Source organism: Oncorhynchus keta, chromosome 1, assembly GCF_023373465.1.
Source record: "Oncorhynchus keta strain PuntledgeMale-10-30-2019 chromosome 1, Oket_V2, whole genome shotgun sequence".
In the NCBI taxonomy this organism is placed as follows: domain Eukaryota; kingdom Metazoa; phylum Chordata; class Actinopteri; order Salmoniformes; family Salmonidae; genus Oncorhynchus; species Oncorhynchus keta.
The window spans coordinates 81,164,125-81,188,980 of NC_068421.1; the positions used below are offsets into that span (position 1 = coordinate 81,164,125).

General features: G+C 43.1%; 2 protein-coding genes across 13 annotated transcripts; one reads left to right on the forward strand and one right to left on the reverse strand.

Moving 5' to 3' along the window:
• The first annotated feature begins 1,145 nt into the window (after positions 1-1,145).
• LOC118393672 (G-protein-signaling modulator 2-like) lies at positions 1,146-16,006 on the forward strand. Of its 11 annotated transcripts, none has more exons than XM_052462010.1 (15): positions 1,146-1,756; positions 3,147-3,313; positions 8,458-8,679; positions 10,516-10,651; positions 11,072-11,211; positions 11,431-11,554; positions 11,805-11,920; positions 12,333-12,488; positions 13,165-13,273; positions 13,574-13,724; positions 14,013-14,092; positions 14,310-14,507; positions 14,741-14,903; positions 15,169-15,404; positions 15,579-16,006. In XM_052462010.1, the coding sequence occupies exons 2-15, from the start codon at positions 3,249-3,251 to the stop codon at positions 15,753-15,755; spliced, it is 2,073 nt and encodes a 690-aa protein (XP_052317970.1). In that variant the 5' UTR covers positions 1,146-1,756; positions 3,147-3,248; the 3' UTR covers positions 15,756-16,006. The 11 variants fall into 11 exon arrangements, with proteins under 11 accessions (XP_052317970.1, XP_052317974.1, XP_052317982.1 ...); XM_052462014.1 differs by having other exon boundaries at positions 1,146-1,692; XM_052462022.1 differs by having other exon boundaries at positions 1,147-1,756; positions 3,275-3,313.
• Positions 16,003-24,801, reverse strand: mcoln3b (mucolipin TRP cation channel 3b). Of its 2 annotated transcripts, none has more exons than XM_035786651.2 (14): positions 24,493-24,801; positions 23,526-23,746; positions 23,047-23,214; positions 21,992-22,145; positions 21,331-21,412; positions 20,992-21,088; positions 20,610-20,709; positions 20,388-20,500; positions 19,929-20,078; positions 19,747-19,848; positions 19,493-19,615; positions 19,133-19,339; positions 18,768-18,895; positions 16,003-16,665 (listed from the first exon to the last, which is right to left on the reverse strand). In XM_035786651.2, exons 2-14 carry the CDS (start codon positions 23,742-23,744, stop codon positions 16,611-16,613), a joined length of 1,698 nt encoding a protein of 565 aa, XP_035642544.1. In that variant the 5' UTR covers positions 23,745-23,746; positions 24,493-24,801; the 3' UTR covers positions 16,003-16,610. The 2 variants fall into 2 exon arrangements, with proteins under 2 accessions (XP_035642544.1, XP_035642534.1); XM_035786641.1 differs by lacking the exon at positions 24,493-24,801 and adding an exon at positions 24,267-24,484.
• Between the last annotated feature and the right edge of the window lie 55 nt (positions 24,802-24,856).

Consider the following 24,856-nt stretch of genomic DNA (forward strand, 5'->3'; position numbering starts at 1 on the left):
CAACCTAGGTCGAGGCACAGACACGGTCTCAATGGGGATAGCGGAGCTGACTACTGTGCTAGTGGCAGACTCCACTAAGCTGGCAGGCTGGCTAACAGCCTGCTAACCTGGCCTGCACCCTATTTCATTGTGGAGCTAGAGGAGTTAGATCCCTTTCTATGTTGGTAGTACTAAATACTAATTGAGTGTATGTAAACTTCTGACCCACTGGGAATGTGATGAAAGAAATAAAAGCTGAAATAAATAATTCTCTCTACTATTATTCTGACATTTCAACTTAAAATAAAGTGGTGATCCTAGCTGACCTAGGACAGGGAATTTTTACTAGGATTAAATGTTAGGAATTGTGAAAAACTGAGTTTAAATGTATTTGGTTAAGGTGAATGTAAACTTCCGACTTCAACTGAATATGCCTATAGGTGTAGTTGGCTTGATATTTGAAACTTGAACTCTTTTAACATATTTTTATTGGATTTACTTTCCAGTTCTATAGGTAACAAATGCAATAAATATGTAACTTCACAAAACAAAAGCAGTTCATACATTCTCATAAATAGTGTTACCTTCCTAGAATATGGGAATTTACTAAGATTATACATGTTCAATCTTAGGAAATGTATGTTACCTCTCCTGCAGAGGATAAGTTCATTAGAGTTACTAGCCTCAGAAATTGCAGACCAAATAAATTCTTTACAGAGTTCAAGTAACAAAGACATTTCAACATCAACTGTTCAGGGGAGACTGCGTGAATAAGGCCTTCGTGGTCGAATTGCTGCAAAGAAACCACTACTAAAGGACACCAATAAAAAATAAGGGACTTGCTTGGGCCAAGAAACATGAGCAATGGACATTAGACCAGTGGAAATTTGTGCTTTGGTCTGGAGTCCAAATTTGAGATTTTGATTCCATGGTCTCCGCATGTGTTTTTCCCACCGTAAAGCATGGAGTAGGTGTTATGGTGTTGGGGTGATTTGCTGGTGACACTGTCAGTGATTTATTTAGAATTCAAGGCACACTTAACCAGCACGGCTACCACAGCATTCTGCAGCGATACACAATCCCATCTGGTTTGCGTTTAGTGGGACTATCATTTGTGTCTTCCGCATTTAACCCAACCCCTCTGATTAAGAGAGGTGCGTGGGGCTGCCTTAATCGACATCCACGTCTTCGGTGCCCAGGGAACAGTTAACTGCCTTGTTTAGGGATAGAACGACAGATTTTTCCCTTTGCTATTATTCTAATGAGCTCCTCCACAAACGGACAAATTTGGTTGACCGGACCAAATCTCTACCAATCATAGACGTCTTATGTTTCACGTTTAGTATATTCGCTAGCTAGCAAAACATACAAGCTAAGGACACTGCACTGATTTGGCAGCTGTGTCATGGAAACTAGCTAATCCATTGTGATTTAATTAAAATGTCCAATACTAGCTACAGTGGGTCACTAGCTTGGAGGAAGTGTTTAGTGTTGTGTGCATTGCGTTTGTACACTTAGCTAGCTAAGACAATCCCATAGCCTACATTGCATATGAAGTGTGACTGGCTCATCCATGGATGAATGCCCTATTTGTTTCCAAAATGTTTTGTTTGCTCCCCCAGATAGGGGTTTGTGCATTCTGATTGGCTCATAGTCAAGTTGTTGGCCAGTGACAATCATCGCAATTCTACAAGAAGAATCATCACTACCAGGGTCAGCACGCAGCAAGTACCGCTTTTGTTCTAGCAAGAGAAAGAACAGCCTCCCACTGTGATAAGTACTTACGGCAGTGAGATTCTCTGTGTGTAACATGCTTTACAGAGGGTCAAGGATCATACCCCCAAGGCATGTTAACCTCCCATGTTATTGGTAATGGTGAGACATTAGCATGTCTTGGGGTGTGATCTTTGACCCTCTGTAACTTTCTCAATCATCATTATTCACGATTAATTCAGGATTATCTGTATTCATAGTAGAACCCACATTTAATGTAGAGATGTTTAGAAACATTATATTCTTATCATACAAGCGACTACAAAATGGCAATACATTATTTACCATTCATTTCTATTGGGCACAAAATAATCTGAGAGTCACAAACTTAATATAGTAATTTTGTGCAAGGAATATGGAACCAAATACTAAACTTTTGACTACTTTATTTATTCACTTTTTTTAGGGGTGTTAATATTTTTGAACACTAACTTTTTGAGAGAGAAAAAACATACTTTTTAAACAATCTCTTTCTCTGAGCAAATATTAGTATAAAATAATATAATTTCCCAAGTTTTTTGAGCATACAATATAGAATGATTTATTTTATACAGTCATTGCCCACTGGGCACAAACTGGAAATTGCGTTGAACCGATGTGGAATATATGTTGAATTGCTCATCTTTATCAAGTTTGTCAATCATTTCGGAATAATTTTGGGCTTGAAGTGACAAATCCGAACTGCCCACTTTTGCAAATCAGTGTGAATGTGGTGTCTTTTCCTATTATAAATTATTTTCAGCCTACATTTCGTTTCAGGGCTGGGTTTTATTTTAATGTTACCACCCACCAGCATGTCATTGTTTAAGACTTCTAGTAGATGTTTTTTAAGACCCCTGTTCTAACTGTGTGATCAGAAATCAAAGCCTTTGCTTTTTCCACATTTTTAGGATAGAAAATGGTTGAAAACATATCTGTGCCTTAATTTCCCCAAAATATAGACTCTTATCTTTCATTTGACACCATTTGATATGCTCCTATGAACTTCACATTCACATCCTTTTACATGGAAATGACCTTCACCATTGATATGTCCAGCTGATGCAGCTTCTGGCTACTGTACTTGTGTCAGTGGGTCAGTGTTGCTATGGTGCTGCACATGGAGAATAAGGCCTTTCCCTCACACAGCATCTCCAGTTTCCCTCTAATGGAACAGAGATGGGTAGATCGAGGGTGATTGAGAGATGGAGAGTGGAACAAGTGAAATGAGAGAGGGGGAGCTTACTTTACCTGTGCGAGGTCTTTGTTCCCTTGTAGAGTGTTTGTGTGGGGTATTTGTATCACGGTGTCTCTTGCCCTCTGGCACTCACACAGCAGTGGCTTCATGACTTCCTTTTGAATTTGTTTACATCTGGATTAGATTTATTTAAGCAACTGAATTTTATTTCTCCCAGATGGTTGGTTGGGATCCCCCCACCATGCTCTACAGCTCTCTTTTTCCCCACCTGGTTTTAATGTGGATCACATAAGGACTTCTCTGCTTGCTATGCACCCAAATGGACACCAGTGTTTCTCTGCTAAGTTCGCAGGACAAGCAGCAAGCTCTTCATGTCCGCCACAGGTATGTGTGTGTTCTCTCCTCTCATTTTGGGCATGTAACTATGCTGCCCTTTTTGGAATGTTGAAGACTTGCTGCTGAGTGCTTATCAATTAAAGGGATCTGCAAGCAGGAATATTATAACAAATTATACCATAGTCTAATTCAAGAAAAAAGTATTTTCCCAGGGCAGTAGGGAAGGAGTATACTAAAAAATCACATCTGGCGTATTATCAAAGATGTATTGTGTTTATTTGTTCAGTGCATTTTGGTTAATTCAGTGTTCAGTCTGTGTTCCCTGTGGTGACAATGACAGGGGTGTTCTCAGTCTCAGTAAACCTACCCCCCAGTGGGAGGCCAGTGATATGGAGCTGAGAGGCCTGTTGGAGTAGGCAAAAGAGGCCTGGGTTGTAAGCAGTGTCTCATTCCTGTCAATATTTAATAGCAGAATGAAACATTAATGAGAATCCTCAAGTGATTGACTTGCTTTCAAATGTCTATACAGTTTGGCTTCTCTCCTCCACAGCGCACACTGTGTGAACCCAACCACACATTGGTGGGAACTCTCCATTTTGGAGCGTGTTTCTGAACTGAAGAATATTTCAAAATGTATACAATTGTCATTTCACAGACCGGTTTTCCTGGAACATAGGCCTAGTCTGAGAACATCACTTACACTGACAGTCGAATACGTTGACATGTGTTGACAAACAGCCTTTGAGGTTTTTGGTAGAAAGCCATAGAATTCCCTGGATTGGATTCAATCCTATGTTTAAACTCCCATATCATATAGATTGCATAGCAACGTCTCTTTTGCTTGTAAAAATAGCCAGCCTCATTTCATGGGAGTAAAGATCCAGGTCAACAGACCAATAATCTCATGTCATCGCCATGTCCTTGACTGAAAGCTTAATTCAATATAGTCTAACTCAGAGGCTTGACCTAACCAGTGCCTGGTCAGTTGGGGTTGTGGAGCTTTGATGCCAATCTGTCCTTGTGAAAGCTAATTTGTGGACATAGTGGTTGACCATAGCATACACCCAAGCCAAGGGCACCTTGGGCCAGGACAGTCATTAATGCGTTAATGCACTAAATACACACAAGTGGATTTCTACAGATTGGCTTTATTTACCTGATTGAAGGATAAGGAGAGGGCTACAACTGCATTGTGGGGAATGGAGTTTTTACCCTGTTCAATATGCTGCTGTAGTATCTGACTTCATGATATCTGTGACTTAAGCCTTGTTGACACTGCAGGCCATAATACTCAAATCAGTTTTGTTTTTCAAATATTTTCTGGATTAATGACTGTCCAAACAGCAAGTTACAAATGACCAAATCGGATTTATGTGTGTTCAGACAGCAGTCGTTTGCTGGCAAGTCTACGCTAGTTGTCATAGTAACGACGCAGTGTGCGCAGTGGTGTAGACTGATTGATGGTGCTTCCTATCATTCAGAAGTTATGTGGCAAGCTAAGGTGACAATGCCTGCTATGGACATTTCTCAGTTGCTTTGATGTTCACAATCATAGGGTAAGAATAATTTTAAAGCCTTAAAGAATAAGATAATCCAACTTTCAAAATGAGTCCTAGCTAGCTGTTTTGCTTTCGAGCACATTCACTCATTTGTTTGTAAACAATTAACAAGCTAATTAGCTACCACATGTTATTTTCAAACTGGCAGAATGCAGGAAAAATAACAGATTTGAATTGGATACGCAAATAAATAGGATTTGAGTCACTTCAAAGTGCCAATGTGAACGCGGCTAAAGAGTCCGACCTCACTGACTCATGTACGGGTTCACTGCATCTCGTCTCTTTTTATTAAGATCTGTTTCAAGACAATAACATCTTTCAATAAGTGTCCAGTATTATGGCTAACTGCTTTATTGTGACACCAGTAAAAAGGAGTGAGTTTGACAGAGTGCATTAGTCGTCCCCGGAGCCACTTAGTAGCCCCTGTAATTACCTCTGAACATGCTGGCTAATGAGATGTGACACACACCAGCCGGTGGCCCAGATGAGGAGGGAGGCTGAACCAGAAATGCAGCCGTCGGCTTAGCCCAGCTTACTGCAGTCACTACAACTCCTGAACCCATTCTTGTACGTGAAAACCTAACGTTACCCAGAGACTGAAGCCCTGACTGAACTGTCAACAAAAGATTTGACAGTCTGGACATCCAACTGGGAGGGGTCAGGAATCTCTGGACAGAAGGCAGTTGTAGCCCAAAGTTGTGCTGTTACGGCAGGTCAGAGAGACTGTTTTAGAGACTGTGTTTGGTGGAGAGTCTTACTAGGGAGAGGAGTTTTTTTGTCTGGGCTGGCTAACAGGTCACCGTCCTCGGTATGTGTCAGCACGTGAAACAACAGCAGCTGAGTTGTCTCACCCTGAAGGAGCAGGTCTCGATCATAGCCAGTGACAGAGTGATCGAGAAGCTTGAGATGTCCATCCTGTCAAGGGTTCGAGAGTGGGTGAGGATGAAAAGAGGCAACAGGTACAGTACTGTATGTTGTTTACAGGTACAGTACTGTATGTTGTTTACAGGTACAGTACTGTATGTTGTTTACAGGTACAGTACTGTATGTTGTTTACAGGTACAGCACTGAGGTCTATTGAAGACTGCTCTTGACTGGCCCAAAACTTAGGCATTATATTCTAATATAACTCTAAACACTGTAACGATTTGTCTTGAGATGGACATTGGTTTGTTGCTGTTCATGAAGTGCTATATTTCAGTCAGCTAATGTTCAATGAAGTTTGAATCAGATGCTGGGAAGTGTTTGATTGGTATGAATAGAGCAGGTGGTTATTGTATTTCAGGTATTGGATTGAGTTGACAATGTTCTTACCACTCCAGACCCCATGCATACAGCATACTGTATGTAATATGCTGTGCCATATGGAGGTGGGAGTCATGCTTGGACTAAGCCATGATGTAGGTTATAATGATGTGATGTCATAATAATCCCATAGTTTCCACCACCTCAGCACTATATTCTCCTGGTAGATAATCTCGTCCCCAGGCTAATAGCCCAAGAGTCTGGTGAACGACATTGCTATCCTGGAGAGAGCATATGGAATCACTTGTTATTGTTTTTCTGTCTCTATCTGTAGTGGCATGAAAGGAAGCCTGAAGCCTTTCCTTTTAAGAAAGCAACAGAACCTCCTGGAGGAGTAACCAACCACAGCTGTTTTAGAAGCCAGTGGTGGCAGGGTGTGGACTGTGGAGTTCTACAGTATAGATGCAGATCCTAACCACAAACGCATATGGGTGTGCTGTGGAGCCGAACTGCATTGGTGGAGAGAAGTTTGGTTCTGTATACCAACATGACAAGGTATTTCTACAGTCCATGTCATTGGTCTGGTGTAGGGCTGTTGATGGTCATGGAATTTTGGATGACAGTAATTGGACAGCCAAATGACCACTTCACCGTAATAACTATTTGATTAGCCAAAAAATTAAATTTTATTATTATTATTATTATACAAAAAAAATGTGACTACACATTTTCTCCTCTCATCTGCTACAAACTGCATGTGCTGCCATAGAAATTGAATATATAGAACAGGCATCCCCAGTCATGTCAATGATGGCATGATGTTGGGTGGACTGCTGTAAAATGTGTAAAATATGTGCTATGATTCGTTGATTCAACTCAACTGACATTACAAACAATATATTCCATTGCATGAGCCACATCAGTAACATAATTTGAATGAACATTCTACATTAACATGGAAATTATTGCATCACAATACCAGACAGTCATTACGAGTGTACCCATGGGTTTACCAGTCAAATTGCCAGGGTTAGAGGTTCCAAGCCCTTTCTATTGATTATATTTGTGTGCTGCAGCATTGTGGGGTGCGTTGCCTTGGCAACCGAAGACCCAATTGCTTGTTTCTGCAAGGCGCAACAAAACAAAGATGATTTAGTATGAAGAATTTTAGAAACTGCTTCTCCAACGGAAGTCCCGGATCATAGCTTTAGGCGATGTCATGGCGACGTTGGCTAGCTAAACTTGCGCGCAGAAACACGTCATTGGGTCTAACGGTTGTGTCACGACGAACTGCGCATGTACATGCAATCAAACGAAAGTCACTTCTTCGGTAAAGTTGTCTTTGGCTAAAAGAAAAAAAAACGTGTCAGTTTCATAAAGTTGGAGTAATAACATGTTTAGCTACTTAAGACATGGCCTGGAATGTAGGTCGTGCCTTTAGAAATCGAGAAAATGAACAACTAGGGAATCATTTTTAACTTCTCATTGACTTCCCAAACCCTGGTCGAGTCTGCCAAGTCTGCTTCGCAGGAGTCCCCGAAAGTATCACGATGTTGGACCTCGGGGTTTATTTTTTATTTCACCTTTATTTAACCAGGTAGGCTAGTTGAGAACAAGTTCTCATTTGCAACTGCGACCTGGCCAAGATAAAGCATAGCAGTGTGAACAGACAACAACAGAGTTACACATGGAGTAAACAATAAACAAGTCAATAACACAGTAGAAAAAAAGGGAGTCTATATACATTGTGTGCAAAAGGCATGAGGAGGTAGGCGAATAATTACAATTTTGCAGATTAACACTGGAGTGATAAATGATCAGAAGGTCATGTACAGGTAGAGATATTGGTGTGCAAAAGAGCAGAAAAGTAAATAAATAAAAACAGTATGGGGATGAGGTAGGTAAAAATGGGTGGGCTATTTACCGATAGACTATGTTTAGAAACATTTTTAAGAGTCCATGTTATGGCCGAAACTGAATCAATTGCATAAATTCCCGGCAGTCCCATCTTCAGTCAGCTGTTGTTTTATTTACGGCTAAGGCGGTTATTTTATTTTCATGATGGTCTTCATCCATACACAGTAATTGTGCCAGCTTGAGTGCCAGTCTGTTTGTGCTATCATATGCCAACTTTGGCTTGACAATGATAGCAGTTGTCATGTGTGCAAACAGACCTGAATGGGGCAGTAATCTGACCATAACTGATCCTTTTGCTTTTTTCTATCTTATCGTATGTGTAAATTTGTTGTCAAGTGGTGGTTGTTGTTGTTGGCTTTTAATGTTGTTTTATCCTGAATTTCCTTTGATATTAGTTTATGTTCCTAGATAGCCTGATCACGCACACACACACAGACTATGGGCTATAAAGTGTTCTTCTTCTCGTTCTAGGATGGAGACGTCTTGTCTGGAGTTGGCCCTGGAGGGGGAGAGGCAGTGTAAGGTGGGGAATTACCGTGCCGGGGTATCCTTCTTTGAGTCGGCAATCCAGGTTGGCACAGAGGACCTCCAGATCCTCAGCGCCATCTACAGCCAGCTGGGCAACGCCTACTTCCACCTGCAGGAGTACAGCAAGGCTCTAGAATACCACCGCCACGACCTCAACCTCACCAGGTACACAGCACCGCCACGACCTCACCAGGTACACAGCACCGCCACGACCTCACCATGTACACAGCACCGCCACGACCTCAACCTCACCAGGTACACAGCACCGCCACGACCTCAACCTCACCAGGTACACAGCACCGCCTCGACCTCACCAGGTACACAGCACCGCCTCGACCTCACCAGGTACACCGCACCGCCACGACCTCACCAGGTACACAGCACCGTCTCGACCTCACCAGGTACACAGCACCGTCTCGACCTCACCAGGTACACAGCACCGCCTCGACCTCACCAGGTACACAGCACCGCCTCGACCTCACCAGGTACACAGCACCGCCTCGACCTCACCAGGTACACAGCACCGCCTCGACCTCACCAGGTACACAGCACCGCCTCGACCTCACCAGGTACACAGCACCGCCTCGACCTCACCAGGTACACAGCACCGCCTCGACCTCACCAGGTACACAGCACCGCCTCGACCTCACCAGGTACACAGCACCGCCTCGACCTCACCAGGTACACAGCACCGCCTCGACCTCACCAGGTACACAGCACCGCCTCGACCTCACCAGGTACACAGCACCGCCTCGACCTCACCAGGTACACAGCACCGCCTCGACCTCACCAGGTACACAGCACTGCCACGACCTCAACCTCACCAGGTACACAGCATCTCCACGACCTCAACCTCACCAGGGATACAGCACCGCCACGACCTCAACCTCACCAGGTACACAGCATCTTCACGACCTCAACCTCACCAGGTACACAGCATCTCCACGACCTCAACCTCACCAGGTACACAGCATCTCCACGACCTCAACCTCACCAGGTACACAGCATCTCCACGACCTCAACCTCACCAGGTACACAGCACCGTCTCGACCTCACCAGGTATACAGCACCGCCACGACCTCAACCTCACCAGGTACACAGCATCTCCACGACCTCAACCTCACCAGGGATACAGCACCTCCTTAACCTCACCAGGTACACAGCACCGCCTCAACCTCACCAGGTACACAGCACCGCCACGAACTCACCAGGTACACAGCACCGTCTCGACCTCACCAGGTACACAGCACGACCTCGACCTCACCAGGTACACAGCACCGCCACGACCTCACCAGGTACACAGCACCGCCACGACCTCAACCTCACCAAGTACACAGCACCGCCACGACCTCAACCTCACCAGGTACACAGCACCGCCACGACCTCAACCTCACCAGGTACACAGCACCGCCACGACCTCAACCTCACCAGGTACACAGCACCGCCACGACCTCAACCTCACCAGGTACACAGCACCGCCACGACCTCAACCTCACCAGGTACACAGCACCGCCACGACCTCAACCTCACCAGGTACACAGCACCGCCACGACCTCAACCTCACCAGGTACACAGCACCGCCACGACCTCAACTCCACCAGGTACACACACTTAGCAGGACCTCACACTGACCAGGTACACAGCACCGCCATGACATCACAAAACAGCGACAACCTCACTCTGACCAGGTGCACACTACCGCCATGATCTCACTCTGACCAGGTACATAGCACCGCTATGACCTCACTATAATCAGGTACACAGCACCGCCATGACCCTTGGAACCTAAGGTCTGCCCTAAGCCACTGCCTTTATTCAAGTGAAGACGTCATAAGACTAGGCAAGTGGAGGAGCTATGCTGCTCTTGAAAACTGGTCCAAGCCGAGGTTTGTTAAGCTCTTAAAGGTGAATGTCTGAAGAAATGAGAGCTGGGGAAGTGACATGGCACTGTAAATCGTTGACATGTCTAAGATTCTGTGTGGGGATGTGATTTCTCTCCAGAACCATTGGAGATGAACTTGGAGAAGCAAAAGCCAGTGGTAACCTTGGGAACACTTTGAAGGTTTTGGGAAGGTTTGAGGAAGCAGTGGTCTGTTGCCAAAGACACTATGACATTACCAGGGGGATGTATGATAAGGTGAGTACAAGTAATATACTGTGATTGTAATGCGTAGTGGTCATCAACCCTGGTCCTGGAAAGCTGAAAGGTGTGCTGATCGTGGATCCAGCCCAACACTAAGACATCTGATTCAAACATTCAACCAAAACATGGTTAACTGGGATTTAGTGCTAGACTGAAACGAAAGCGTGAATTCCCCAGGACTCTCCGGGACTAGGGCTGGTGACCACTGGTGGTGGCCATAACAGGCAGCTTGGTCTCTCACAGCTGAATAGTTGGGGAACTAGAATAACTGAGGAATAGTTATGTGCTGATGTCTAGAATAGTTTGACGCCCGACCCCTGTGTTTGTGTGCTGGGTAATGTATCTTAAGTGTATAATTACAACGTTGGTTATATTGGTCTGTTCCTGTCTGGTGGTGCCTGTGTGTGCATGTAGGTTGGGCAGGCCCGAGCGCTGTATAATTTTGGCAACGTTTACCATGCTAAGGGGAAAAGCATCTGCTGGACTGGAGCAGAGCCAGGAGAAATCCCTGAGGAGGCCAAGGTCGCTCTGAACAAAGCCACAGAGTATTACGAGTGAGTTAATAATTTGGTTTCTAAAATGGAATCTGCCCATTTAAAATGTGTCAATAGACAAAATGTTTTGTTAGTGTGTTACAATTAAAAACGTATCTATGATTGCGTCTGCTGAAAAATAAGTCAGAGATTTTACATTAAATGGCAGTCTGAATAAATAGACTTTTGTAAATGTGTTACCTTTTTATATATTTTTTTGTGTATTTCTGTTTACCATAGATTCAACCTTTCCATTGTGAAGGACTTGGGGGATCGGGCAGCACAGGGGCGGACCTATGGTAACCTAGGTAACACACACTATTTGCTCGGAAACTTCCAGCGAGCTGTGGTGGCCCATGGACAGGTACATACCCTAACTTAGTGGCATCATAGAACCTGACTTGCATCCATAAACAGTCAAGGTAATAGATTATAACAGTATGCGTCCCAAATGGCGCCCTATTTACACTATAGACAATAGGGGGCCATTTGTGACGAAGGGATTGACATCCCTGTGTAGATAATGTTGTATTGCATGATCTCTCCGTTATTATGTAGAGGGATTGAGAACCTGTAACCAATGACCAATCTGTTTCTTTAACTTATTGTTGTAGCGTCTCCTCATCGCTAAGGAGTTTGGGGACAGGGCGGCTGAGAGGAGGGCCTACTATAACCTAGGCAACGCATACATCTTCCTAGACGAGTTTGAAGTGGCGGCTGAACATTACAAGTGAGTAGTAGATTACTAAACTCACTTCCTTAGACCAACCATCAGCGGCCCAGTGCTTTTTCAGACACGCCTGTCTAGTGCTCTCTAGTTGGTCCACACTTGTTTGACAGATGTTCGCTAACTCTGGTGGAACGCATCACTTCTTACTTCTGAGATGTTTGTTTTTGTTGTACATTGTCCCTGTCCAAATTAACTTGATAAACTTAATAAATAAACATGAGTGAGGGCAAGCAATGAGAAGAGAAGGAGTTTTAGTGAGGTGAAAATGATAACGAAATAGTGTTTTTGGCAGTCTCTGCCCACAGCTGCCTATAAATTAGGAACAAGCAAGACTAGTGTTTGGTGGTGACCGCTTCTTACTCACCCTCTGACCCTTGACCTGTTTGTGCCTCTGCACTCCCCCTCTACCCAGGAAGACTCTGCAGCTGGCCATGGTGCTGAAGGATAAGGCTGTGGAGGCTCAGGCCTGTTATAGCCTGGGGAACACCTACACACTGCAGCAGGACTACCAGAGAGCCATCGACTACCACCTCAAACACCTTATCATCGCACAGGAGCTCAAGGACAGGTACACTATATATACAAAAGTATGTGGACACCCCTTCAAATTAGGGGATTCGGCTATTTCAGCCACGCCCGTTGCTGACAGGTTTATTTAAATTGCCATAGCCATGCAATCTCCATAGACATTGGCAGTAGAATAGCCTTACTGAAGAGCTCAGTGACTTTCAACATGGCACCGTCATAGGGTGCCACCTTTCTAACAAGTCAGCTAGAGCTGCCCCGGTCAACTGTAAGTGCTGTTATTGTGAAGTGGAAACATCTAGGAGCAACAACGGCTCAGCCGTGAAGTGGTAGTCCACACAAGTTCACAGAACGGGCCTGCTGAGTGCTGAAGAGCGTAAAAATCGTCTGTTCTCGGTTGCAACACTCACTACCGAGTTCCAAACTACCTCTGGAAGCAACGTCAGCACAAGAACTGTTCGTCTGGAGCTTCATGAAAGGGGTTTCCATGGCCGAGCAGCCGCACACAAGCCTAAGATCACCATGCACAATACTAAATGTCGGCTGGAGTGGGGTAAAACTCGCCGCCACTTTTGATCATGTAGTGTACATACATACACACACACACACAGTTTATCATCTTTACCCTGGACACACATGCTTTGTTGAACATGCTCAATGTGATCACAGTAGTGAAGTGTTCTCTAAATTCATTGGGGCTCCTCTTTCTGTTTGTGCAGGGTTGGGGAGGGCAGAGCGTGCTGGAGTTTAGGAAATGCCCACACAGCCTTGGGGAATCATCAGAAGGCCATTCACTTTGCTGAGAAGCATCTGGAGATATCTAAAGAGGTGTCTATTTACTGCTACTGGTCAACTGTGTACTCCTCCCAATCTAATGCATGTTATCAGTACCTGTTACCTAGTCACATCTCTTTCTGCTGCACATCGGAGGAACTACATGGAAATAACCTGCTCATTATTATCCAATAAGTCACAACTCTGCGAATTCCCTATGGATAAAATAACTGAGGGGAGGGGCGATGACAACAAAACCTCAACTCTCTATATGGGCACATTATTCCCTTGCTATGTTTAAGTTATGTTCTTATGTAGCTAGTTCTCCCTCTTCTCATCCTGTATCTGGTCCAGACTGGAGACAAAAATGGTGAGGCAACAGCCAGGATGAATATGGCAGACCTGAGGTTAGTGCTGGGTCTGGGTCAGAACCCAAGCTCAAGCCTCAACACCAACAACAGCTCTGTTCTGACTGAGAACCACAGGAAGCAGGATACCTTACCAGGTAAGTCCCTACAGGCCTACCTACCTGTAACATTATTATAAACTATATTTATTGAGTTTAGTTTAAATAAAATTGGTAGAGCATGGCGCTTGCAACATCGATCGTGAGTTTGATTCCAACTGTAGATGGCATTTTATTATTATTTGAAATAACCATTATTCCATTTATACTCATTATTCTGAACCTTACAAATCTGTAGTTCGGAGTCAGTTGGTGCAAGCCTGGCAAGCGACACGAATGCATGTTGATCCATATTGGAGAAATACCCACCTCTGATGTTTGTTTCAGGTGTGAAGTCAGAAGGAAGGAGTAACAGTATGGAGGACTTGGAGCATATAGGACTGGGCCCTGAGAAAACAACTGTAGAAGTGTGTACAAAAATATGTACAGTACATGCATATTAACACTCACATAGGCTTAGGAGCAGAAATGTCTCATCAATCATGTTACAATTGTATTGATTTATGTAAATGTTTTTATTGATTGGTTATATAGCAGCAGTGACATCTCAACTAAACTGCCAAGACACCACCTATCCCCCCTTGCCCTCTGTGTTGTTTCATGTACTGTCTGCCATTACCACAGAACTGGGACGAAGATGTATTCAGGCCTTCTAACCCTAAATCCAGCATGGCCAAGGCCTCCTCCAAACTGTTCTTCATCAACCGGTTCAGAGGGAAGAAACACAAGAAACACAGCTCTCCTACCAGAGGTGGGGTCCTCCAGGACACCAGCAACAAGCCCACGGCCCGAGAGATGGACACGCATAAGTCAGGAGTCAAGGTAGCTTTAACCTTGGGGATATGTCTTTACATAGAAATAATGGAATTGGTTTGGCTATTATTCTAAATTCTATTCCTATGGCTTCAACAGCCTACTGTGGTTTTACAGTAAATCCATAATGTGGTGTATCCAGTCTGTTACATGCTCGCCTTAGTAATAGTCTTTCTGATGTTTGTCGTGACAGTCTTTTCTGGTTGTTTTAATGGGTGTTTTGTTGATCTTTTCTCCTGTAGATCGGATGTTCTGACACTCTGGGTGACGATGGCTTCTTCGACCTCCTCAGTCGTTTCCAGGGCAGCAGAATGGACGACCAAAGGTGCTCCTTATTGGACGGCGAGAGCCGTCTCTCCGATCCCTTCTCTCCCTGTACTACCCCGCCCGTAGCCATGAGGAAATGTGAGTTACCCCGGCCCCCCTCTGCATGCCACCCCCACCAATGTTGCACTTGGTGACCTAAGTGTCATCCAATGCCTATCCCTTATTCGGGGATAGGAGCTCATGCACTGGTTATTTTACTCCTTGTTAGATTTGTGGTTATGATAAATAAAACAGGTTTGGGAAAAAGGTTGCTTTGGAGAAGTGGATTTCAGGATAAACTGCAACTACTTCTTCCTTCCACTCATTCTATCCTCACCTCCCTTTCCTCTTCCACCTCTTGTAGCTACTTCCGCATGCGAGGCCAACCCGGAGCCTGGGCATTGCCTGGATCTGCGGGACAGCTCCCAGGGCAGTCGACTGGACGAGCAGAGAGCCAGCGTGGGCAGCAGCCTCCCCGGTCTACGTCTCAGCACCTCCGATCAGCCCATCAGGCTCCACCCCATGCTCAGTCGCCTGATGACCAGTGCTGACCAGCCTCAGGATGACGACGTCTTCTTTGACATGCTAGTCAAGTGCCAGGTAATCAAGACAGCCTATTTTAGTTGGTTCTCTGACAAAGTTAGTATAAGCCTGTATTTGCTTACATAATGAATTAACACCTATTATAAAGATGAATGGTAACTTATGTACCAAAGTTATTGAAAAAGACTGATTTGAGATCACAATCCGGTCTATCCCAATGTGCTTGTGTAGGGTTCAAGACTGAATGACCAGCGTTGTGAAGAACCCCCTCCCTCCACTAGAGGTCCTACTGTCCCAGCTGAGGACTTCTTTAGCCTTATCCTGCGCTCCCAGGCTAACCGGATGGACGAGCAGCGGGTCCCACCACCACCCCTAAGCTTCGACCCTAACCAGCCCATCTCGGACTGACCAGCTTTTGTCTACTTCTACCTCTCCTCAGCTTCTCTCAGCCCAGAAACCAGCACACAAATGCATTCCTCTACCAAAGCCCTAACTGAAAATGGATCTACCCCACCACACTAAATCATGGAGTCCTAATGTACAGACTTATTATACTGGCCGAGATGTTACTTTTGTTTGTTATGTTGACTGGGCTCCTTTCAGCCTTTCTCAGTGTGTGAATGACCCAGACAGTGCAATAAACTGACAATTTAACTGATTTTTCATAGTTAAACTTGTTTTAATTGCATTTTTATTTTCTAAGCTTATGTTGATGGAAGTTAAGAAATTAGTAAAATAAATTGTACAGGTCCGTTTTCTACTTCTGGTGTATGCCCACCTTGAGGAAATAAAGCCTCATTTTAACAAAGAATTATTTGCATTTCCGTGTCCACTCCAATTCAACCCTTGCTCGTGATTAGATGCCAACTGCCCTTTAGGAATCCAACTAAAATGTTGCAATCTACTGGGCTTAGGGAAATGTACATTTAGGGAATAGCAACTTTGTTGTGCTATTCATTTTATTAATGTTGCCATCCCATGTTTTGATATTTACAGTACATTCAAATAATCAACATTCATCAGTACATATCATTGTGGTCATCAACTGTAGTACATTAACAGGCATCTTACACAGTGACAATTCATAGCAGGTCTAACCTCAACCCCAGGCTCAATTGCTACTGCATCAAGTTAACTGGTGAATAAGATTAAAACAGGTCTAGAAGAACAGGACAATGTTTTGCTGGGCTAAACTGTACAGTAAAGTGCTGGTCATGGTTGTGTGTAAGGTTTCTTACTAACCTCAGACCGATAAAAGGTCCACTATGGCTCAGAGTCTATTGATTCAGAGCTCAGCCTTTCTCGTGAGTCCTTGCATCTGGGGGGAAAACAAAACAATGACAGGTTAGTTGAAAGTTACATTTGTTAATCTTTGGACTGAAATAACATGTCACTTCACATAACCTGTGTTCAATCACTGGTTTCTTTAAGGGTGAGGTCAATTATATTTCAAGTAAACTGATTTGGAAATTGAGTTTACTTCTGGAATTTAAATGTAATTGACCCCCAACCCTGGTTCTGCTGTGGTCCAGAATTCAAGACTCAGAACATAATATTTTAGAGGTAACCTCTGAGCCTGTTAAAAAAAATTGGACCAGATACAATGCTATTTTACAGTAAAAAAATACTTTCAGCACACGTATAGGGAAGGACATTCAACAAGCAAAGCACTTACACAAATGATTGGCTGAGAGAAATTCATTAAAATGATTGTGGGGGCCGTTTTGTTAGATTTCAGTGCGGCTTTTGACATTGTCGACCATTGTCTGCTGCTGAAAGAACGTATGGCTTTACACCCCTTGCTATATTGTAGATAGAGTTACCTGTCTTAACAGAAAACAGAGGGTGTAATGGAAGCCTCTCCAACATAATCCAGGTAGAATAAGGAATTCCCCAGGGCAGCTGTCTAGACCCATAATTTTTTTCAATCTTACTAATGACATTCCACTGTGTTCATTCCACTGGCTAGTGTGCCTATGTATGCGGATGACTCAACAATATACACGTCAGCAACACTTAAAGAGCTGCAGTTAGTTTCAGAATGGGTGGAAAGGAATAAGTTAGTCCTAAATATTTAAAAAAACAAAGCATTGTATTTGGGACAAATCATTCATTAAACCCTAAACCTCAACTAAATCTTGTAATGAATAATTATTGGAATTGAGCAAGTTGAGGTGACTAAACTGTTTGGAGTAACACTGGATTGTAAACTGTCATGGTCAAAATATATTGATACAACTCCCGAGTGGTGCAGCGGTCTAAGGCACTGCATCTCAGTGCAAGAAGCATCACTACAGTCGCTGGTTCGAATCCAGTCAATCACTTCCAGCCATGATTGGGAGTCCCATAGGGTGGCACACAATTGGCCCAGCGTCATCTGTGTTTGGCCGGGGCAGGCAATCATTGTAAATAAGAATGAATTCTTAACTGACTTGCCTAGTTAAAATAAAACAGCTAAAATGGGGAGAAGTCTGTCCATAATAAAGCACTGTTCTGCCTTAAGAACACTAGCAGGTTCTACATGACCTAGTTATGTTTAAATTATTAATTTATTTGCCCTTTTTCACCCCAATTTCGTGGTATCCAATTGTTTTTAGTAGCTACTATCTTGTCTCATCGCTACAACTCCCGTACGGGCTCGGGAGAGACGAAGGTTGAAGGTCATGCGTCCTCCGATACACCCAACCAAGCCGCACTGCTTCTTAACACAGCGCGCATCCAACCCGGAAGCCAGCCGCACCAATGTGTCAGAGGAAACACTGTGCACCTGGCAACCTTGGGAGGCCTGGCCCTAGTTATGTTACTGGTCAGTCGTGTGGTTAGGTGCCACAAAGAGGGACTTACAATTGGCTCAGAACAGGGCAGCATGGCTGGCCCTTAAAAGTACACGGGGAGCTAACAATGATATGCATATCAATCTCTCATGGCTCAAAGTGGCGAGATCGACTTCATCACTACTTGTTTTTGTAAGAAGTGTTGTCAAGCTGAATGCACAGAGCTATCGGTTTCAACTAATAGCACACCAAAGTCCAGAACAGACTATGGGAGGCACACAGTACTACATAGAGCCATGACTACATGGAACTCTATTCCACATCAGGTAACTGATGCAATCAGTAGATAAAAAATAAAAAAAGATGAAATATACCTTATGGAACAGCAGGGACTGTGAAGAGACAAACACGCATACAAGCGCTAGCACACGCACTCTACTCATGTACATTGTAATATTGTAGTATGGTAGTATTATACATTCTGTATATTAGATATGTAGTTGTGTAATAATGTTATTTGATGTAGTGTTTTATATGTAATGTAAGTGCCTTAATGTGCTTGGACCCTAGGACGAGTAGCTGCTGCCTTGGTAGCAACTAATGAGGATCCCTAATAAATACAAAATGCCACTAAGTTTGTCCTCACCTGGGGAAGCAGCAGGTGAAGGAGCCAGACTCCCCCTCCACCCGGTAGCGTCCTGAGGTGGGCAGATCTTTACACTCAGACATGAAACAATGCAGCTCCGACACTGGGCTCCCTTCCTGCTGCTGTTGCTGCAAGACAAACGATAGGATTGTTCTGGTGAGGAAATGTTTTTACTAGGAATAGTGTTGTAACCAAAAGCAAGTGAAGTGTTATAATAACAGAAGTGCATATTCGACCATCAGATCTAAATATTAGGCATGGAAATCTGTTATGGTAAGGGTTTAGTTTAGACATATGGTTAGCAAATCACTATCCAGAACTATTCAATATCTGCCGGCTGTACACTGCCTATAATGAATCTTAACCTTGATGGTGTCATAGGTATCAGTGATAAGGGTGATGAAGAGGCTGAGAATCATGTAGATGAAGAGCGAGACGAAGGTGTAGAGGTAGACTCTGCTGAACAGCCACACCAGGTAACTCTTCTGCTTCATGTACTTGAAGGTGGGATACATGTCATCTCCGTTGATCAGTGAGAACAGGCACTCTGATACTGTGTTCAGGGTCCGGAACTAACAGAACAAAACAGACAAAGTTAAAACACATTTAAAAAAAAAGAAATCCAGTTAAAGCCTCCTTTTGCTGTTAAAAACCCCTGGCACTTGTGTGGTTGAGTGATAACACTCCCAACAGGTTGTGGGTTCAATCCTCGTTTGATCTCCTACCTTCTCATGGTAGGGCCCGAGCACGATCCAGCCACAGAAACAGTACCCCAGGTAAATGATTCCGGCACAACCGATGAACCGAACCACATTTGGGAAAGCTGCTCTCAGGGTCAGGATGAGAATCTAGGAATAACCAATCACAATCCACAGATCAACAGAATTCCTATGGAACTCACCCAGTATTCCACTTTAAAAAAACAGATAATATGTCTTGTGTGAAGCATCAAGTGTTGAATTCAACACGAGTGTCCTACATTGTACTTCTTGAAGTATCCCATGTAGCGTATGACTCCGATCCAAACAAGCATTGTGCCTGTTCCGAGAAAGATGCTGCAGACATCATAACTGGTGAGAATCTAAGAGAAAAACATACCAATTAGACTAATAATATTTGTGTAATGTGTGAAGGCTAATGCAAATAAAATGTCACACACACCTTTGTCTGGATTTCTATTTTAAGAATGGAACCGATGATTGTGAGTGTATCACTGGCGATGATGAGGATATACCAGCCGTTCAGAAACTCCAGCCTATCGGACCATGGAACCTTCTTCCCCTGACGGACTAGGCAGAAGTCTGTGTACTCCTGGAAAAATTAGGCGGATACAGACAGCTTTACAGAAACAAGCCATAACACACAAAAACCACTCACCTCACTCACTATTCACTGTTGACAATACTGCCCTGCAAAAGTGCAGTGCCTACGTAATTAGACAGACAGCAATTTCTGGTACTTCATGACATATTCTGATCGACTGGCTTGTTCTTGTGTCAGGAAACGAAATCCCACATTAATCAGATAGTATACCTGGCCATAACAACAGATTAAAGTGTTTTTTAAACCAAATTCGTAGTTACTGCACTTTGCCTTTGTAGGGCAGAGTAGTAGACTTACAAACTGTAGCCGTATCCCGTTGAGCACAGAGCGTGTGCAGAGGGCCAGAGAGGTGATGCAGGTTACAATGATGAGACAGTCAAACAGCAGTGGGTAATATATGTTCTTGGGAGCTGGGGAGAGAAAACTAAACTAGAACTTTGATTTATAAAACACACCATTTCAAATACAGATAGCTCTAAAAGGAAAAAGTAAAGGCTAATGATTATACACTGAACATACAGGCCCCGGTTACTTTCCAGTCTCTACATTCATTTATGTCAACGTCATTGTCCAGGTCGACCTTTATTCTGCCACTGTGGGCTTGGTTGTTGAAGGTGATCTATTAACCAGAGAAAGATACACTGCTTTTAAATACGGAAGGATGAGAGTTAATGTTTAACTGGCCAAGTCCTAGCTAGCATTCCAGTCACACCTAATACTTTCCTCAAGTTTCAAACAATTAACTACCAACTTTGAAGAAAATGGTGGAACTCGAATGGATAAAAATGGGAACAAATTTCCAAATACAGAGAACATTCCGGCATATTGGGAATAGGTCTATAATCTGCCTAGCCAATAAGTGAGGTGAGGTAGAGAAACAGCCTGGAGTCAGATAACATACCGTGACATCAAAGTCATAGCAGTTTGGCAGCTCTCTGTTTCTAACTGTTTGTAGGTTTATGGCCTTCAGAGTGAACTTGATCTTCACATTTAACAATCTGCAAGTCAAAGATAAATACAGTATCGTAACCACTGACAAGTACAACAACCTACATTTAGGACAAAAACATGAGGGTCTCAGTTATGAATATTATGTAATGTGTTTGTTTAAAGAGCTGTCACCCCACACCCATGTACTATAAGCAACAACAAAAAAACTATGTTTTTGTTAAAAGTATACAGTTCTATTACTTATGATTATGCATTGAAAAATTCTAAGTTTAATATCATGGCCTGATACCTTTTGAAATGCACAACGAAATTCAACAGATCATCCTCGGTTGTGCTTCCCATGGGGAATACTGGAACAATCTCAAGGCATTCTGTTGTGGGGTAAATAACCAAAAGTTGACTTTTAAAAACATTTCAGCAACAACAAAAAAATCTGAATTTAAAAAGATTCCTATTCAAAACCTCCTCAGTCCAAATCATAACATTCTGTTCAGACCATTCTGATAAAGTGATTAAAGCATGTCGAACATCTTAGACTTGCCTGGCTACTCAAACTCCTTGCTCTGGCCAAACGATACACCCATGGCCATTAGTTTCTTCTCCGCATTGAGTCTGGATTGGAATGCCTCTCCAACGATTTCAAGAATGGAAATCCATTCTAGACCGTCTGATTGGTCCCAGAACACACGTGTGTAAAGCAACGTTTTTAAAATGTGTCATTGGCTTTGATACTCTGATTGGTTAGAGATGATCCAATTGCTGATTACTTTGTACAACACCGCTCATTTTGATGTCACCACAAACAACTTCAATAATGGCAATCTCAGACTGACGTATGTAGCGAACAATAGAGCAGTGGAAGAATTCAGTTTGAGTCGTCAGGCAACTCTTACACACCACTGAAAGCTAAACTGCAAATGACATATAGCATACAGCGACCATTAGCTTACCAGTTTCAATCTGTGCGTCTATATCAAAGGTCTCATTGGCTGGTGAAATGCTTCCATTCCTGTAGAACTCTTGGCACAGAGACAGAGGGGAATAGGTGTCCCCCTTCTTCTCATAGGCATGGTTACCAACGGTGATATTTCGCAGACGGGAATACTACAATTAGGACATAAAAGAATGACAACTGTAACATTAAAAAGTAAGCAATCACATACTGTATTTACTCAAATTATGTTTGATTGACAAGGGATGACATGAATACTGCACAATTTTAACACTTGCCCCCCAATCCCCCCTTCCTTGATACATGTGTAAATACTGGACTCTAAATTGTGCCTTCCTGTATTATACTTATGCTAAAATGTTTATTCTATTCTACTGAGCCATTTACTTTATGTTCATATTCTAATTGTTTTATTTCTTATTGTTGTTGCATTGGAGAAGGAACCTCAAGTAAGCATTTTGTTGGACGGTGTGGTGTATACCATGTGTATCCTGTACATACGACTAATACAACTTGAAAATGTTGGTGAACTATCAAGCTATGACAGAACAGAAGTTGGAGGCTAAACACAAATAAAAGTATACAGACATTGGGTAGGTATTTCATTGGAATCATGCTCCATAAACACTACCTTTACACAGCAATAAGCCATCGAAAATGAAAGGAGCTAGGTACAGTACAAAGTCCTCTAAGAGGACAGAACTATACAAGCTACTTTACCTATAAAACTCAACCAATGATTGACAGTAATGTGACAAAACAAAGGAGTAAACCAGGATGCACAATATCGTTATCTCGGTGGTGGGACTAGGGGGAATACACCTGGTAAACAGTATTTTGAGTTCTCGGGACACAGAGTCTCACATGATGATGAGGGAATGGTCAGAACTAGCTTTTGATTTCCAGGCAACAAAAACAGGTTACCATCTCACAGGTTTGACCTACTGTCCTCAATAAGAAACCAAAGGCAATACAGAGGAGATATCCCTGTATATCATTAATTTCCAATCACATGTTTGATAGAATGTGATAGCAGCTGTTGACTGTCCTTACCTTATCGACTATGTAAGAGATGTGTTCATACACCTCATCCTGCCTGTACACAGCATAAGAGTCCCCACGGCTATCCACGTAATCTTTGAGGAAGAGATGCTTGAATGTCATGAGGTTCTCCTCTTTGAAGGTTACCACCATCTGATTGCTCAGTCCAAAAGACACCAACTGGGAAGAGAAAAGTTATTAATGACACACGGAGGATGCATTCCAACAAAATGCCATATATAGTGGCTTCCATCACTATGTATGAAAAAGTTGGTGACCACTGTCAATGAGTACTGGGATATGGCCTACATCTGGTATAGTTGGGATGGTTTAAAACTATGACACTGCTTATTCGCGTGATCAGGAAATGGCTGTGTCTGTCTCTCTTTATTTCTATGTTGGGTCTTTCTAGGTTTGGATACGGAATAGTTCAGAACTAAACAACAAAAAAGTACCCCGTCTCTGTTGACTGTTCGCTCATTGGTCAGTACCTGGATGGTAATGATGGCGATCTTGATGATCTGGAGCATCAGTTTCCATGGTTTACGTCCGCGGGCTTTGTATTTCTCACAGGGGTTCATGAAGAAGTACTTGATCTTCCTCCTGAGGTTGTCCGCTGTCTCCTTGTCCTGATGCTGCTGGTCGTCTGCCCAGGCGGCATGCCCATTTGGCTCGTACACAGAGCTGTACAAACCACCTGAGTGCTCCATCTCTAAAGGAAATAGAAACAATACGTGTTTTAATCATAGAAATATAATCTATTCCCATTCTAGTGATTCTATGTGTTCAACAGTGTTCACTTTTACACAATTGATAGCCAGACTCTAGACAATTCACAAATCCTTTCCAAACATGCTGTGGGATAAGAATCTGCTCACCAGGCAAGTGGTTTACTTTATCTTGATAAATAGCCTAACTTAAATGCTGTGCAGTGTGTCTGTTCCTCATTCTTGGTGACACTGACAACTTTAATTGTGTTGGACTAGTTTGCACACCCAGGTGAGCAAATTGGACAAGGACACCTTGCAGAAATTGTGGCACTGGCAAGATTGGCATTTTACGAATAGGCATTCAGTTTGTTCAACACGGTATGTGCGTTGTGTTTACTGGTAGCATATCATCATGACATTGTTTCACTCTCTGTACATTCGTCCTGCGTTTGTCATCATTCATTCTGAAAGTAGTTAGCGGAAGACAATGAGAGAATGGGTCAGGTTAGCTCGCTTTCTTACCTGAGCTTTGACCCGAGCAGTGCTGAACAACAAACCGCATCTCACATTCTGACACATGATCACTTTCCACCATTTCGCTCAACAACACAAAAACAGCACACTAAGCATGCAGCATAGTGGAGGACAAGCTAAAAAAGTATGCTACCCAACGTGCCCAACTGGACCCGTCCCGAGCACACTTGACTGGGATCAATCATTTGAGAAATGGTCCTGATAGGCTCCTTACCATCTACTTTTGGTTGCTGGCTAATTGGCTGTTATTGATGTCAGTTGATGAATGGTCAGTCACATTTGCGATCCAAAATGTATCCAAAAATGAGTCCCCAGTCCACTTGAGATGGGATACAGTAGTAACCAGTATATCCGATGATTAGATTCGATTAGATAGATGTTTATTTCATCAGACAATTATCTCAACATTATCCAATTTTAATTGTATATTCAAGTATTGCTGTAGCCTGGATAAATATGATTCATATTTTCCATGTGAAGAATCAAATCCTGAGCTGTCCCGTCCTGACAATAATAGTCCATAAAAAAATCATAATGAGTCATGTCCCAATTGTCAATATAATCAAGAGTCCCAGAAT

Excerpts from the sequence above, each read along its gene's own strand:
- mcoln3b (XM_035786641.1), bottom strand. The coding sequence starts at position 24,339 with ATGGTGGAAAGTGATCATGTGTCAGAATGTGAGATGCGGTTTGTTGTT. Across the intron at positions 20,710-20,991 it reads GCTATGACTTTGATGTCACG|ATCACCTTCAACAACCAAGC; the intron begins GTATGTTATCTG and ends TCTGGTTAATAG. Across the intron at positions 19,849-19,928 it reads AAATAGAAATCCAGACAAAG|ATTCTCACCAGTTATGATGT; the intron begins GTGTGTGTGACA and ends TTTTTCTCTTAG.
- LOC118393672 (XM_052461998.1), top strand. The coding sequence starts at position 5,635 with ATGTGTCAGCACGTGAAACAACAGCAGCTGAGTTGTCTCACCCTGAAG. Across the intron at positions 5,784-8,457 it reads AGGATGAAAAGAGGCAACAG|GATGGAGACGTCTTGTCTGG; the intron begins GTACAGTACTGT and ends TTCTCGTTCTAG. Across the intron at positions 12,489-13,164 it reads GCACAGGAGCTCAAGGACAG|GGTTGGGGAGGGCAGAGCGT; the intron begins GTACACTATATA and ends CTGTTTGTGCAG.